This window comes from Triturus cristatus, chromosome 7 (assembly GCF_964204655.1).
Source record: "Triturus cristatus chromosome 7, aTriCri1.1, whole genome shotgun sequence".
In the NCBI taxonomy this organism is placed as follows: Eukaryota; Metazoa; Chordata; class Amphibia; order Caudata; family Salamandridae; genus Triturus; species Triturus cristatus.
In genome coordinates, this window is record NC_140590.1 from 709,829,203 (window position 1) to 709,846,366 (window position 17,164).

Genomic DNA, 17,164 nt, shown 5'->3' on the forward strand with positions numbered 1-17,164 from the left:
AAACCCAGATCTGTTGACTGGGTGTGAGTATTTGATTGGTTCCGATGCTCCGTCCATCACCACCCCCTTTTGTACCGCTTTTTTCGCCATAAGTTGGCAGGGTATGCTCAGACGTGAGTCCCTTGCTCACTTTGCCACTGGATTCAAGCAAGCCTGGCTGAAGACGGCTGAAATGCCAGAAACCGGTCCTAGGAAGCTTGTTTCCGGTCCAGGGAAGGCATGGCTTGGCAGTTCGGGCTGGACTGTTCCCATGAGGCACAGGGTCAGACTGATTTGCATATGGCCATGTCTGAACTGGGGTGGCAGAGTGGGCTAAAGAACGGTGATGGATCAAACCCAGATCTGTTGACTGGGTGTGAGTATTTGATTGGTTCCGATGCTCCGTCCATCACCACCCCCTTTTGTACCGCTTTTTTCGCCATAAGTTGGCAGGGTATGCTCAGACGTGAGTCCCTTGCTCACTTTGCCACTGGATTCAAGCAAGCCTGGCTGAAGACGGCTGAAATGACAGAAACCGGTCCTAGGAAGCTTGTTTCCGGTCCAGGGAAGGCATGGCTTGGCAGTTCGGGCTGGACTGTTCCCATGAGGCACAGGGTCAGACTGATTTGCATATGGCCATGTCTGAACTAGGGTGGCAGAGTGGGCTAAAGAACGGTGATGGATCAAACACAGATCTGTTGACTGGGTGTGAGTATTTGATTGGTTCCGATGCTCCGTCCATCACCACCCCCTTTTGGACATGCCTAAGAGCAGCATGTCCACTGCCCGGTGCTTGGCTGTGGGGGGATAGTGACGTATCAGGCCTGCACCACTTGACCAAAGGAAATAGCCAATAGCTTAAAGGATCCGGCCAATGAAGGGCCACAATCTATTAATTAACCAATCAATGCTGTGACACACATCCTTGACCGCTTTGGTAGTTGGAACTCAGAAACAAGGCTATGTGCTAGACTCTCAGGTAAACACTGAGAGCCTCGAGTGGAAAAAGACCCAAACATTCCTGATGAAATTAGAAGTATCACTGGACCCTAGAATGGGTGCCACAGCGTTATAATGGTGGATAGACTAGGATCCCGTTCCCCTTAGAAGAGCAGATCTGTCCAGGAGGTGCCATGTGGAACAACATAGGAAATTATTGAAGTAGCTTCATGCCACACACAATTCCTTCTAGTAATTGCTGTTCTCCAAGAGTGTTCGGGCCAGTAATTGACATTGTGGTTGGAGAGACTGGATGTACCTCTTATGACAGATTATATGATGCCACTTCCTCTTGCGGGGCGTGGTGCGGGTGGGCGACAAGTTGACTTTGGCAGTCCATAGTGATGGACAGGCAGAAAGTGAATAAGTGAAGTGCAACGTACCCATGTGGGCAGTGTGAGGTCTCATATAGTTGTCATCTCAACTCTAAGAGTGGTGGTTCAAACTCAATGAGATATTTAAAGCCCTCACCGGTAGTAAGGTCAAAGAAATGTTACTGAAATCAATGGTGCTCACTTAATCAACATCAGAAAGATGGTTGAAAGGGCCCTGTTAAAAATTATACTTGTGTGCTGGAGGTAATGTGGGGTTTGCAACTGCAGGTGCATTGCCCCACTGAGCTTTTTCACATGGCTAATGCTTGCAAAGGTTCTTATTTCAAGTCAAGACGGCTATATGCAGCCTTATCACAATACACAGTATTGTGGTTGGTGATGAACCAGGAATGAGAAAAGTGACATCCATTGTGTTCTACAAGGTAGGTGTGGAGCACTTTGAAGGTGCAAGACAACTTGCTCTGCTGTGGTCAACTCGCTTTAGAGAAAGTGTAAACACTTTGTTTGCCAGGGGTCAAGCCAGCTGCGCCATCCTCCAAAGCTCTAAACTGGGGGTGAAAGTCTGTTTCTAAGCCTCAGCCAAAACATCTACAATGTCTCTCACTATGTCTGTGCCTCACCTCTCTGAAAAGCTAGTAACTGAGCACCTTATCAATCAGTGCCCAAGAGCCACCTGGAGGTCCATAGGGCCCTGTTTCCCAACACCAGTAGCAATGGCCAGCTACAGAAGCCACTCGGATGTCCATAGGGCCCTGTTTCCCACAGATTCAGCCAGCCAGAGGTTCCCAGCTGTGCCCTGATCCTGCTTACCCTTAATCTGGTAGGCCCCATCATGGAATACAATCTGGAAGACATCGTAGGTGGAGCGGTTGGCGTCCAATGTGCTGGAACTCTTATGGTAGCAGACGAATCCGAGGTCACCACGCAGGACCAGGATTGGCCGATTGATTAGTTTCATGATAAACTCCTCATCCTCACCTATGGGGAGGAAGCACACAGGCTGGTTGAAGACCTCTGTTTTTCTAAACCGAAGGCTGCCTGTTTCCAGGGTCATCTATATCCGGGCAGCGGACTCATCCTGAGCAATTTACACTAAAGCAGTTAGTACAGTTACTTAGATAGTAATGTTACACAATTAGTAAGTATACGCGGTATAATTAAACAGCTGGTATGGTTAAGTAGTTAGTATAGTTGCAATTAGAATGGTATAGTCACTTGTACAATTGCACTGTGCTGTACTTTTGCATTATCCTGGAGAACAAAGATGATGTCAGAAGGCATGTATCTGGTGTGTGCAAAGACTAGTCTCTCAGACTCCCTATTAGAAAGGGCAGATGTCCAATGTGAAGTAGCCGGAGGATCTCGTTCCCTGAGTTTATCAATTAGCCTGTATTCCCAGAAGAGAACCTTCCTCTCTTTTCAAATCCACCCCACTACAGTTGTATAAAATGTTGTGTTATGCTGGGGGACCTCAGCCGCACAAAAATCATATACAATGAGATGCTTTGAAAATAGCTTCACAGCTTTGGTAACTATTCTGCACATTTGAGGATCTCTTCTCCATGCGCTGGGTGCTTAGAATAAATAGGGATTTTATGGAATGCATGTGTAGCTGAGTTGGTGTCTGTATTTTCAGTTTCTTGCATGGCTACATGCTTTCGAAGAGACCTGGAGGGATTTTTACAATAAAATGTTGGAGCGCGGTGTTACTCCAAAATTGGTAATGCTGCGCTCTGACATTTTTTAAACGCAGAGATGCGCCGTATTTACAAAAATATGCTGCACCCCTGTGTTTCCCCTGGCACTAAAATAGCTGCCTAGCGCCAGCGCAGGCACCCTTGCGCCATGTTGCAAGGGTGCCTGCGCTGTAGCGGCAATGGTTTGTGTGCAGGAAGGGCCATTTTCCTGTGCATAAATAATCTTTAAAGGCTATTTGCTGTTTCTATGTGTGTTGCATAATGCAGCACACATAAAAAAATCAAAATACGAGGAGAAATGTATAATTCCTCCTCGTATCAGCATCCTTGGACTAGGCTTTACCTGGTCTTCGTTTTTGGTGCTGCCCCATCCTTGTAAAGATGGGATAGCGTCAAAAAACAATAGGTGTTGCGGTGGAACTCACACAGCAACACCCATTGCGCGTCCCTTTGCCGCAGCGGACTGCTGTGGTAAGGGGCATACTTACAAGGTGGTGTTAAGCCACATTAAATGACAACGCCACCTTGTAAATATGGGCTAGAGAGCAACGCCACTGGAGCGTCAGAAAAAGTGACGCTCCGGTGGCGTTAGGGGCTTGTAAATACGCCCCCACTTTTTCTAAGTTGTTGGTCGAGAGCAAGAGAGAGAACTTAAATTTCAATGCAAAGAGCAGCGCGACTGAACATAGTGAGAATACTTTTTTTTATGTTGTTCTCCAAAAAAATCGTCTTGGTCCAACCAACTTTTACTGATTTAAGATGTAGAATGTGTGATTATCAAAATGAATCAATACTCCACTTACTTTGCTGCTGCCCTGGGGCTAAAAAAGAACAGTCAATATGCATTAGACAGATTTTGTTAAGGCTAACAGAATAAGTAGATGTACAGATGCACTAAAATACTGCTTTACTGCAGGGAATATTTCAGAACTATGTTGGGATGCTAAGTTTTTTTCAGCTGGGATTAGAAAAAACTTTTGTCTGTTTCTAATTTAAGTGCTAGTCTTTTATAGCATTTATATTTACATATACTTAGAATAGTAGTTTTATTATAGACAAACTGTTCTTAATCTACTTTGTTTCTTTTCTGTATTGTAATGGTTTTAATTATTCAAATGCAATAAATGTAATCATGCATTTCATGCCACTTACTGCAAAAAGGACAAGCCGCTTTTAAATGGAGAAATATGGAGGTCACTTGGTTTAGGGGAGCGAAATAAGCAAATTTATCAATATTGCAGAGAAACACTAAAATGGAAGGGCTGATTGAGCAAGTTCCCCTTGTGCATGTGTGTGGAGGCAGGAGGGCTGGGGGACACTATCTCCAGGAGGAGGCACTTTAGTCAGAGAAAGTCACTTTAGTCCCATTCCCCTGTCATGAAGGTGGCCACCCTTGATCCAGTGCTGGAAGCCTGAGGTTCACTGTTGTCAAGACAAAAAACTCATGGTGCCCTCTCCATAAAACACTTAAACCCTCACTCATGTGACTTTTTCACTATGCCCAAAGGTAGATGTCAGCAGACGGCTCCCTTCCATCTGTTTGGTAAATGTGTTGGTCCAGAAGGAAGGAATATGTACCCCAATTCTACACTGACATAAACTTTAGAAGCTTAGGACTCCACTGACAGCGATTAAGATGTATTTCCAAGGACCATGTACGAGCATTATTACTACTCAGGGCCACTGGAATTAGGAGGCAGGGGAGGACCAAATTATTTAGCAGGGAATACTAAAGTATGCAGCAAGAAAATGCAAATTATGAGGCGTATTGCAGCATATTTCTTGATAGTATTACTTCATTATGGGGGCATTTTTAAAGTGTAGCACTCTATGGACAAAGGTTTCACCGCATTAGGATTAGAATAACACCTAAATACACCAAAAGACAACTGAAAGGTGACCAGTCAAAGTTTGAGATGGGCCTTCCACCGAAGGGCAACATGTGTTGCTTCGTTTTTTTAGTAATATTTGCTCTCTTTGAGCTAGTAACCATTTTTTGTTAGAATCTGCAAATTATGCAGCAGAATGATTATGTGGCAAAAGCGATAAATGCACTATTGTGCGGAAAAATCCATGGCCACAGAATCACGTCATTTCAGTGGCCCTTGTGACCTTCACCTACCCAGATCTGAGTAGCTCAGTGTGAAATCTTGGGTAATGTACCTTCCATCAAAAGAAACAACGAAGGACGAATTAAAGAATTGACAGATGTTGAGGGAAATGAAGCCTATGAAAGAAAGAAGGAACACAGGGGTAGACGTGGGCTTGGAAAAAGATCAAGGTGTAAATCTCTGTTTCTCCCATTAGCTTTACTTGTCGGGCTGGAACGGGCAGGTGTAATTGCACTAATGGCATCTGCTGCAAAACTATCATTGCTGAATATTGAGGCACCAGTGCCTCCACCAGCCTGTCGATGGTTTCACTAGGGTGGATGCCTGTGGCCACTCTTCAGTCAATAGGGATGAGCTCCCCTGCACTTGCTACCCAATGTAAAGTGCGCATTCCGGCTTTACTGCTGGCGAGGAACGCATGCTGGTTACTCAGGGTCAGGTTTCCACTCCTGCTTCGCTATGGAGATGAGCAGTCTTGGACATACATATTTGAGCACTTCATAGTATGACAGCCTGCTTGCTCCTCAAAGTTACTTGCTCACATTTTAGTTAGTGTGCATATGAGGTCTGTGCTTGTTACTTACTCCCTAATGCCCATGGATAGGAAACACCTGGTTGATATGGTCATGGACCTGTGTGAATGGACCCCATGCTCAAAACACATGAGCACAGGTCTGCTCCTTGCACTCAGTGGGCATGGAGCCACTGTTCATCATTCTTTCCCACGTGCCCACTCCTAACTCTTTACCTGCCCCATCCCCTTCCTGCCTGGTATCCAAACAACCTTCTGTCTGCCAGGAACCTGGGCCTACAATTCAATATCAGCACAAGGTGATGGTCGTTTAGCACTAGCACACCCACCGCTGTCAGGCACCAGTTGCTTAAACATACATTAAATGCGCCCACTGCTCCTCTTCCACGCCACCAACGCATTTATCAATCCCAGTTGTGAGCTAGATCGACTATTGCAATAACCGACTGGTGGGATAACCACTAACCAGTCCTCCTTCTCCATCAGTAAAGTCATTCTTTGTGCAGTAGGATCCTATACAGCCATCTCTGACGTGGAAACATGCCTGGAATCAGGTGGACTGACAGCCAAAACACAGGAACACATATTTGCTGCTCATCTGATTGTCTACGGATATTTATGGTCCCGCGCTCTCACAGCTTATTGTTGTATAATCACCAAGGCATTCATTATGCTCAGGCATACCTGCTCAACGTCTTATGTGCCACCACGTGTGTGTCACCTCAGGATTCAGTGTCTTGACCTTCCCCCTAAATGCCCTTCATGGACAACTTCATACAACCACAGGAGGAACTGAAGTTCTTTCCAAAGGTCCACCTCTTCGTTATAGAGAATTCTTACAACCAAACTCCCTAGCTTCCCTGCTCTACCGCTTGCATCCACTGCGAACCCCAAGCTGTAACCCCAAACTGCAACCCCAAGGTGCAACCCCAAGCTGTAACCCCAAGCTGCAACCCCAAGCTGTAACCCCATGCCGTAACCCCAAGCTGCATGTGTAGATAATGCAGATTCTGCAGTGTGCACATATGCTCTAGGCGTGGCAGCCTCCTCTCTGCTTACGTTCTCCACACCTGTCATCACTGCATCCCTACCTTCTCCTTGCTGCAGACCGTCTCTAGGACAGTGACGTTATGCGCGCTTCCTGTTGCCATGTATAGTCCTTCTTCAGGAAGTGCTTCTCAAACACTCCTAAATAAATAAGTGCCCTTTGCGGTGTTAATGCGCTGCCTGTTCCCTAGGGAGTGAGTAGTGACGGCTTTGTCCTGACTCCGAGGGGCTGTCACCTTGTAGGCTGTGGCCTGGGGGGCGCAGTCTTATGGAGTGATGGCATATACTCTAGAGCCTGTACTCACTCCACTGTGAGTATGAAACTCACGCCTGTCCTGCGTGCCCCGTGGCCTCTCTCAATAGGTGTATGATGGAATATCACTGTCAGAAATGTTATCTGACATCATAGCGTGCCCGAATTATCGTTTACTAAAATATTGTTTCCTTCAGTGTAGATTTTCTCATATTATTCCCAATATGGTGAAATCTGGGTAAGCTATAATGAGTACACGCTATTTTAGTAACTATAGTTAGGACGCGATATTTATGTTAGATGATATCCCGACAAGGGTATTCGGGTTTCATACCCTCCCACCTTCATTGACCAGATGCCCCTGCTCTTTACTGGGGTCGCCTCCCCGCTTTTTAGCAGCATGGCGCTGGTGTCCATTACTCCAGGGTCGTTCCCAGCCCCAGCCCCCCGGGCATTACAAGACGGACGTGAAAGCCTGGCAGATCTTGATATGATGCTCACCCACGCGGCAATGAAGCGGTCGCTTAGCAACCCCGGGCTTTACTAGTTGCATTTCTGATAACGCTGTCTATCGACGCTCACATCTTCCACTCAGATTGCATTACAGGAAGTCACTCCACCGCACGCCAGGCTTTCTTTACTTAAAATAACCTTTTAGAGTTACAGAATGTTTATCCAATTTTATAGGTACCGTTGGCAAGACAGGCAGGCTACTCAACATGTAATATGAAGCAAGAGAGTGACATTCCTGTGCCTAAGGTACATGGCAAGGCGCCCTCCTCACTGCATGGAGCCTTATAGCACACAAAACCTCAGACTGGGATCTCACTAAAGCCAACATATTTGTGCGCACCTGATTGATTCCGCACATGTATGTGTGTGCTGTTACTTCATCTTCTGACTCTAGGACCGCATGGCTGGGCAGGCTTACAAATGAGAGGGTGGTTTCTGTGGGGTGGTTGTGGGGGGGAGCTGGCAAAGGGCACCTCTTTTGCTTCCCCTTCCTGGAATCAATGCTGGTGTTGAAATCCAGATCCTATTGTGTAACAGTGTACTTTTATGAACCTTCTTCTACAGAACTCTTGCATGAGTCTGGGGTATGTCCTACGTTTTAAGGCACATCAAAGGAAACAGACACATACATTAACTTATGAGCATGTTGACTTATCCTGAGCACCTAAGGAGCCTGTTTGGCGGAGGCCTTACCCACAGCGTCAGAGACGGCGGCCAGCTGCCCGTTCTTCTTGGTGCACACGTACTTTCCATTACTGGCCCTGAGGGCCACTCTCCGGCCGCGCCACTCGATGTCAAACATTGTGTTGGCAGCGCTGGAGAAAAATGGAGACCGGAAGTTAATCTTTGAGCTAACTTACAGATGAGCCCAACTTCCTCGTGAACCACCCACCCACCTCAGCGCTATAATCAACGATTGACACAGGACTGCACAGGGAAAGGGTTTAAAAGGAAAATGAGATATTTCCAAACACAGTAGTGCCCTCAACAGCCTTTCCTGCCGGAGTTTTGTGTCTCGCTTTTAGAATCACAACTTCAAGCCTGTCTGGATCCTCCCCACTCCCTTGAGGTCCAGCACCCTCTGAGGACTCAGTGGTAGGACTCTTCAACATATATAGGATCCGTGAGTAAGGAGCGCCTCCACCTACATTTCTGTGGCCGTGGACTGGATGCCACCGTGGGTGACCAGACACCAGTAGTTGCCGGCACTCGTGTAGAATATGCACTTCCGTGACTCTTTGTCAATTTGCATCTGGAACGTTTCAAAATCTGTCTCCTCATCTTGATTGGCAGACACATTGATCCCTGTAGGTGAAAGAAAGTGGATGACAGATCTGTTATTGTGTTTGTTATGTTCAAGACACAAACAGTGCTACTCCATATAGGATAACCCAACACTTTCCCTGGGCAGCATCTTTACATTCCTCTATCTCCAGGTCTTTAGCGATGACCTCCAAACGAACATAGGGGCGGACTCACCACCTGGGGAATCTATCAGTTACATCCTAAATTCTTTGAAGTCTCATGACCCTTCGGTCCATTTTTAAAGCCAATTGGTCTCTTCTTGGGATATATTGGCTTTGCCAATGGTTTTTTGTGATGCTGTACAGCATGGGGAGAAAAGCAAAATGCTTTTTTGTGATGCTGTACAACACTGGTAAAAATGCAATAGAAAACAGACGCAACAACACTTCATTCCACGCTGGCGTGCACATGCATCACAACGCATGCGCACCAGCCGAATGACACAAGCACCATTGTCTTTTTTACTAGCCAATTGCCACTCAGTAAATAAAAATCAGCAAGTTAGAGCAACTTGGAGGGCAAAAGCAACATTGAGGAGAAGCACACAATGGAGTGGTGGCAGGGGAGAAGAACACTAAGCACAGGTGTGTGAAAGAAGCACTCAACAGAGTGAGCAGCACACAAGGGTGACAACAACACAGGGAGCGGAGGGAGAAGCGTTAAGCGGGGAGAAGAATAGGAGGCATTTGGGCGGGCACATGAGGGAGAGAGCTTGAAATCACACAGACCCTCATTGAGTGCTTGATCAAAATAAAAAAGTAGTTCCCTAAAAGTGAGCAGTGGAAGGGCACAAGTCAGTCGAATCAAGTGGATGGTTATGTTATGTTATATTAGTAAAGCACACCATCACCCACAAGGGTATCCTAGTGCCGAGCAGATGTATGTGCGTAGCCCTCCCTATGGTAGGTTGGTTAAGTGAAAAGCAAGGTCTTCAGCTAATTGCGTAATTCAAGAAGAGAGGAGCAGGCCTTGGAGGGAGGTAGTCCGTGCTTTTGGAGCGATGTCTGAGAACACTTGTCCTGATCTGGTTCTGTGTATATGTGGGAAGTTGGTGAGTAGGAGTCCTGCGGAGCGGAGGTGTCTGGATGATTGGTGGGAGGAGATGCGACTGTTCAGGTAGGTGGGGCCTAGGTTGTCGAGTGCCTTGAATGTGTGTGACAAGAGTTTGAATTGAGCGCATTTGTGTATTGGAAGCCAGTGTAGTTCCCTGTGGTGTGGTGTAATATGAGTTCTGTGTGGGAGGTTGAGGATGAGTCTACCATCCGACATTTGTATGGTCATTAGTCTTCTAGTGAATTGCTTGGTGATCTCAGTGTAGGAGGTGTTGACATAGTCCCACCTGCTGGTGACCAAGGTGTGAGTGACCTTTTTTGTGTTGCTTGGGAGCCCTTTAAAGTTCTTCCTCAGCACCTCCAGGGTGTGGAAGCAGGATGCTGTGATGCCGTTGACTTGTGCAGTCATGTCCAATTTCCTGCCGATGATGATTCCGAGGCTCCTGCTGTGGGTACTGGGTGTCGTTTCGATTTCAGTCGACCACCAGTTTGAATCCCATAGTGAGTTGTTTGTGCCAAAGATCACTACTTCTGTCTTGTCTGTGTTGAGCTTGAGATAGTTGGCTTTCATTCAGCTAGCGACTTTAGTCATGCAGGAAATAAATTAGTTTCTTGTGTTGGGCGTCTTGTCTGAGAGGAGTTTGAGTTGCCTATCATCTGCGTAGGAGAGGATTTTTATGTCGTGGGCAGATGACATTGGCCAGAGGGATCAGGTATGTGTTGAAGAGGGTGGAACAGAGCGTTTAACCATGAGGGACTCTGCAGATGAGTTTGCGGGCTTCCAAGGAGTAGGATGACAGGCTGTCAACTTGTGTTCTATCTGTTAAGAAGGAGGGGATACAGCAAAGAGCTTGTCCTTGGATGTCAATCTTGTGCTGGCGCCTGATGAGCATGGGGAGTTAGACCATGTCAAATGCCACAGAGATGTCCTGGAGAATGAGGGATGCCACGTCTCTTCTCTCAAGGATCATGCAGATGTAATCTGTGGAAGCAATGAGTGCTATTTCTGTACTGTGGTTGGATCTGAATCCAGACTGCGTGGTATCGAGGAGCAGGTGGTTGCAGAGGTGATTGGTGATGATAAAGAGGCTAGGCTCCAGGAGAGGGACAAACAGAAGACTTAACAAAATGTACGAGGCAAACCATCAAATAAGAAGCAAGGAAATGAAAGTGACAACAAAGCCAGCCAATGGTATGCAATGTATGGGTGTTAAGCCCACTGTACGTTCTAGGAAAACCCACACTAGGTCTTTTCCAAACAGACAGTTGTGCTGCCCAGTCAGCTTGACCTAAATAATTATCAATTTAAAAATTACACCCATAGTTTTACTCTTAAGTTTAAAGTAAATTTAAATTTTTTGGACTCCATAAAAAAACTCCAGGCATACTCCTCTGAAGCTGAGACAGTCACAGCTTTCAAGAAGTAGTTAGTTGTGTAGGCATTTATGCATGTATAAATGTAGTAAGTAAACATTTACGCTTGTTTGCATGATCCATAAACATTTGCACTTTACAACTTTTCTTTCTTGACAGGGAAAAGATGGGTAGAGCATTGAGCATTAGTGCAAGTTTCTCTGCCTCACAAAACAGGTACAACATACTCCTCAGCAATGCAGGCTGCATTCTATTGCAGAAGAAATGAAGAATGGTATCAGCAGAGTAAGTTTCACTCACAAGCAAAGCCTCTCTCTCTCACAGGACAGATAAAGCTTGGATATCAAATGAAAAAGCTTCTCTTCCTCACTGATCAGATGGAGCGCAGCAGTAATAGTGCATTAGCAGTGCTCGTTGAACATTGAGAAATGCAAAAGAACTAAGAAGTAAAAATAAAAATAAAAAGAATGGGATAAAAGGGGAATTAAGAATGTGTGTGTGCATACACGTGTGTTACAGATCCTACAATCACCCTGATTGCTTGAGCTGCCACATGGAATCCTGTCATTAGGCAACAATAGTAGGGAGTGACTGATTACCATTAAGCAGTCCTTGGGTAACTTCCTCTGTTATGTTTCCCCCTTAAGTGTTCTTTTTTGGAAGAGTTTTCACCCTGTCGAGGACGTTTGGGTAGCCAGCGTTTCTGCTACTGGGGGTTGAGCAGTTGATTTTAAGTATGGAGTCAGGAGCTCTGATTTAGAGCTTGGATTGCAAGGTGTGGGACTGTGTGCTTAGTATTGGAGCAGCAGATCTATCTGTCTGTGCTTCATAGGAAGGTCACGTTAGGTAGTAATGGCATACACTTGGAGTAGACATGGGCTGTGGTGATCCCAGTTGGGTCACTTGATTGCACAGCCATTGCTGGGAGTCAGAGGATGTCCATTGTGTGGGGGCAGTACCTGTCCAGAGGGATGTCTGGAAGGCAAGTCAATCTTAGCTTTGGTCCCTTCCCCTGTGTTATAAACCAAACCACCTGCCTATGTAGGTGGAATATGCTAACACAAACACTTAATTTCTGGGCTATTTTTCCAGCTAATCAGGATCTCACTAAATTCCTGAGGCTAGATGTGGTTGTGGACTATTCTAACCCAAGCAATGGGTTAGCCTAGTTCTTGTGTCTCTTTACAGCTTATTTTGTGTCTTCAGCTTTTGTCTGCTTTGATAATGCAAGTGCTGGGAGAGCACAGTGCAGTTGGGGGGTCTTTGTGAGCCAATTCTCTTTCTTACTGCAATAGCTGACACAGGGCCTGATTTAAAGATTACCACCCGCCCAGCAGTGATACCTGTACCTTCAGAGGAACCACCATCACAGCAGTTCCTCTGAATGTACTGCAATTTTGATGCATGGCTGCTGTTGTTCAGGCAGCCACACAATCAACTTTTTTTGTTTTTCAAAAACTGAAAAATGAATGAACCCTACACCTTGGAGGTTTTCTGCCAGGGTGTGGGGGTAATTTTTTATTTTTCTCTGTTCAGGGCTACCGGGTTTTTTTCTGGTGGCAAAGGACAGAAAGAAATACATCAGGCCATCTGCTATAAATAGGGTGGGTCTTCTGAGGTACTTACTCCTACAGCCCTTACTCTGTTGAGCTGGCGGAGTAAGAATTGTGATGGCTGAACCAGCAGGATGCCACCATCTGAAAGATAACAGTCTACCCAACTCACAAAAAAGCATTAGACCGAGGGTTTGATGGAGAGACTACACCACCACATTTGTGGAGAAGTACATTGCCCACCAAACTCTAAATCAGACTAATAATACTGTGGGAGGTTCTTCATTACACCTGAATTGGTGCGATCGCTGCTGTGATTTCATCAACATGTTTTGCTTTTCGGGTGCAAAGAGGCAGATATCTTTGCTCTCTATGTGATACTAGCAGGTTGATTGAAAGCTCCACTCAGGGCCGGACTGGGAACCGAAACCAGCCCCGGCAAACTGCTCGGGGGGAGTGTGGCCAAGTTGTTTGTTAGACCTGGTTTCAGCCGATTTTGTTACAGGGGCGCGATATTGATGGCCCCCGGTAACAAAAGCGGCTGCCCAGGGGCCCAAAGCCGGCATTCCACCCTGGCGGCTCACCAGGGAAACGCCCAGTGCCCGCTACAGCCAGTCCGGCCCTGGTTCCACTCTGAACTGAAAGGTGGATTTACAATAGAATAGTAACTTAGGTGAGTGCAGGTGAACACAGGGAAGCAGAAAATAAAGAATATCAAGGCATCCAAACTGAACACAACAGAATTTAATGATGTAGAACAAATAAGAAAATGTCCAATAGAAGTTCACCAGGTCCTACAATAACGCTTGCGAGAGCGAGCTGTGCATCTGCGGAGGGACCAAAGGGGAAAACATCAGTAAACCTCAACTCGAACTGTATTCCTGGGCCACTTGTCACTTTACTTCTTAGTAAATGTAGACTCCTTCCCAAGCACTCATGGCGAAGTCACCTCTAGCACTTACCATGAACAAATACATTCAGAGTAGTGAAACACTGTAAGTAGATACATGTTTGGCAGCAAAGTAGACAACTGTTGTAGCCCAACGACTCAGGCTAATCCTGCCCATATTACAGGTGTCCCTTACTTTAGTCACGGCCGGCATGACTCACAGGTGGGGGGCCGGAAGTCGTGCGGGGAGAGAGTCACGCGGGGAGTGGGGTTAATTTTAAAAACATTAAAAAAAAATTAACTTACCTTTGCGGCCCGGTCTAGTCTGGTCCCGCATCGTCCTGCTTGTCTCTGCTCCACACAGGAAACAGACAGCCTCCCTCCCCTCCCCTAAGCCAATCACAACGCGGCAATGGCAGTGTTTTGATTGGCTGGGATGTCAACCGCACTGGCGTCTATGGGGAGGGCATTTCCTCCATGTAGGCTGCATGCAGCCTACATGCAGAAAAGGGCAGAGTGCTTATGACTGCTTTGGTCGGCCCTGGTGCCGACGAAACAGTCAGCGCCCACAACAGTGGACAAGCCACTCCTCCCCTGGAGCATGACCGCCCACCCGCTGGCCACCAACATAATCTTTCTGCTTTCTCACAGTGTGAGAAGCAGAAACATAAAATGGTATTGATAATACCATTTTATGTTTCTGCTTCTTGCACTGCGAGAAAGCAGTGGGACGACGCTCCTCCACCCACGTGGAGGAGCCACCCCTGCCCTACTTTGTCTGTTTGCATCTTTGGATGTCAAGTGTCCCGAAGTGCTCCAGAGAACCTCACAGGTAGCACTCTGGCATGATGTTTAATACAAAATAAGTCCCCATGGTCCCAAAGAATGCAGAAGATTTCCCATGAAGGCAAGGTACATGAGAAACCTGTTGAGATGAGGGTGACCAGTTCCATCCAGGTCACTACGTACACTGTTTCCAGTCCTGGACGTTGGTGTGATGGCCTTATGCATTCTGGTTGTTGTTTTGTTTCGCTTCCATTGAACTAATTAGATTAACATCCCTGTAATCAGTAATTTGTAGGTGTAAAGTTCAGGAGTGGAAATTGTGTTGATAAAGACCTGGAGGGAGGTGGTTATTCTAGAGGAAGCATTAACTTCTATTTTGTGGGTCAAGGTTCAGGGGAGAAGGTCTGCAATGGAAGATTTCAATGAAGGGGGGGACTTGATGGGAAGTAACGACCAAAAGTCAACCAATCATACACATACAAAAGCAATGGGTGAAAGGCTTGTGGTCTAAACTTTTCACAAAACAAATAGTGTAAGCCTGAAAGATGCAAACCCGCCTACCTTCCACTCCCCGCAATAATAATGTCCTGCCAAGTCCAAGACAGGCACCCGAGAAACAGTCTCTACATCATTTCTACACTGTTCTACACAGTTTCTTTGACTAGAACGTCAGGCTCTACAAAAACCAGAAGCGATAATGTGTGCAGTGGAGTGAAGGAGGTCCACGGCCACCTCGCTATGTACTCAGTGCACAGTCAGGGGTTCTCTATGATCATCATTTGGGGTAATCAGGAGTAACAACTGCTATCCCTGACTTGCACCGTGTTGGCATTGCCATCTGACTGCTATTTTACCTACATGGCTAGTGGGAAAGTGGGAAAAGCAGCAAAAACAGGCACTTCTTCCTCATTGAAATATAATCTTGAAACAAGCAATCCAAAGAGAAATCACTGCAAATGTATTTTAAAGCTGTCTAAGCTATTACCAGATGGTCAATAAAGTAAGAAGTGGAAGGTTACCATATTCAGAAAAAATTCAGAGGATTTTACATAACATCTTATTCAAATACCCCCTCCCGGCCAATCCATATAATTTTAGAACACGTCCTAAAGGCTGGCAGTTTTCTCTGGATATGGGGCAATCTTCTCATTGGTTTCACCAGCACTGCGCTTGCTACTCCTGCTCTTAGAGGTATGAGGGCTGCAGCAAAGGGAGAAGCTCACTTTCCAAAGTAATGAAAGGTCGCATTGCGTATCTATTGATCCCCATTGATTTTGGAAAAGAACTGCCACTGTTTTGTTTTCAAATAGATGCATCCCCTTAGGCACTCATGAATTGTGCAGGCATCCTGATTTACCACAAAAGGCAGTTTGCACTTAAATAGGTATTCCCAATTTCTTGACATTTACTGCACCTGCAATTTTTTCACACTTTGTTTTACGGGTTAAACTTGGTGGAATTTTTTGGGGGGTGGGGAGCCTCATCATTCTGAATTTTCCTGTCTTGAAACAGGGAACTCCCCATTTCGAATGCAGAACTGAATGATGCTGTAACATCCCAGGTGGTAAATTCCACACCTAGCAGATTAGGGGGCAGATGTACTATAAAGTCATGCAATGCAACGCAGCAAGACAACTTGCTGCCCTGCGCCACAGGGAGAGAGCAGGAATGCTCCATATCTGCTAAGATGTGACACATTCCTGCTCTTTCCCTGTTCTGGTGCCCTGAGAGCAGCCTAGCGCCAGCACATCCCCCCTTGCACCATGCACCATAATGCAAGGTTGTCTGCGTTACAGCCAAGATTATTTTTGTACAGGAAGGGACACCTTGCTGCACAAAAACAATCCTCTGACGCTTTTTGCTCTTTCTTGCATGTGCTACACACTTAAAAAGATGACATAACTAGGGGAAATAAACATATTTCTCTTTGTTACGCCTCACCCATGGACGTCATTTGGGCAGAGGCGTAGCTTGGTCAGTATGATTGGGGACGTGTGAGCTTCGAATTTTCAAACAATCATGCTAGGACATCTTGTTAAAGCACATTATGTGAGAAGCAAGACACGAGGGCGGCTTAAGGGGCAGAGGAAAGAGAGAGGAGTGTGGATTGTTAGGGGTACACAACATACTCAAACATATAAAAGAGAAAGTGTGTCTGTTTTGTTAGTGTGAGCATGTAAAAGTCCCAGGTGAAACCTGACAGAATCTTCACAATACTTGACTGAAAGCACTTGTACCCAACTATTTACTAAAGAATACATTTTTTAGGGGGTCTAACACCCCAAATCTCCCCCCGCCCCTGAACTACGCCCCTGCATTTGGGAGTAGTCAGGGGTCGCAGCTGTGACCTCTAGCTTCCTTCCTGCTTCTCCTGGCTCTTCCTTTGCAACCCCTGGCCTCAGAGGAGGCAAAGGTTTTGCCCCCTCTTAGGCCAGGGGTCGCAAAGGAAGTGCCAGGAGTAGCAGGGAGCACGCATGAGGTCACAGCTGCGACCCCTGACCACTCCCAAATGATGTCCATGGCCTCACCTGGGAAGACGTACCATTTTTTACACTTTTTCAAGTTCACTAGAGTTAGTACATCTGGGAACACCTTCTCGGCGCAGATTAACACAAGTCAGCGACGTGCATTGTCTTGCGTCACTCCAGATGTACTATGCCATGCAGAGTGGAATAGTAAATCTGATTTAAGGGCTTGCATTGACTTGCGTGACGCAAGATCAACACAAGCTGTTCATAA

At 46.2% G+C, this 17,164-nt stretch overlaps 1 protein-coding gene across 1 annotated transcript in view; it reads right to left on the reverse strand.

The window, feature by feature from the left end:
• The window catches only part of FSCN2 (fascin actin-bundling protein 2, retinal), a 72,113-nt gene that overhangs the window by 2,174 nt on the left and 52,775 nt on the right, over positions 1 to 17,164 (reverse strand). The window contains exons 2-4 of the mRNA XM_085617379.1: positions 8,615 to 8,771; positions 8,160 to 8,281; positions 2,124 to 2,291 (exon numbers count right to left, since the gene is read on the reverse strand). Coding sequence (XP_085473505.1) covers positions 2,124 to 2,291; positions 8,160 to 8,281; positions 8,615 to 8,771 — 447 coding nt within the window. The remainder of the gene's footprint in view (positions 1 to 2,123; positions 2,292 to 8,159; positions 8,282 to 8,614; positions 8,772 to 17,164) is intronic.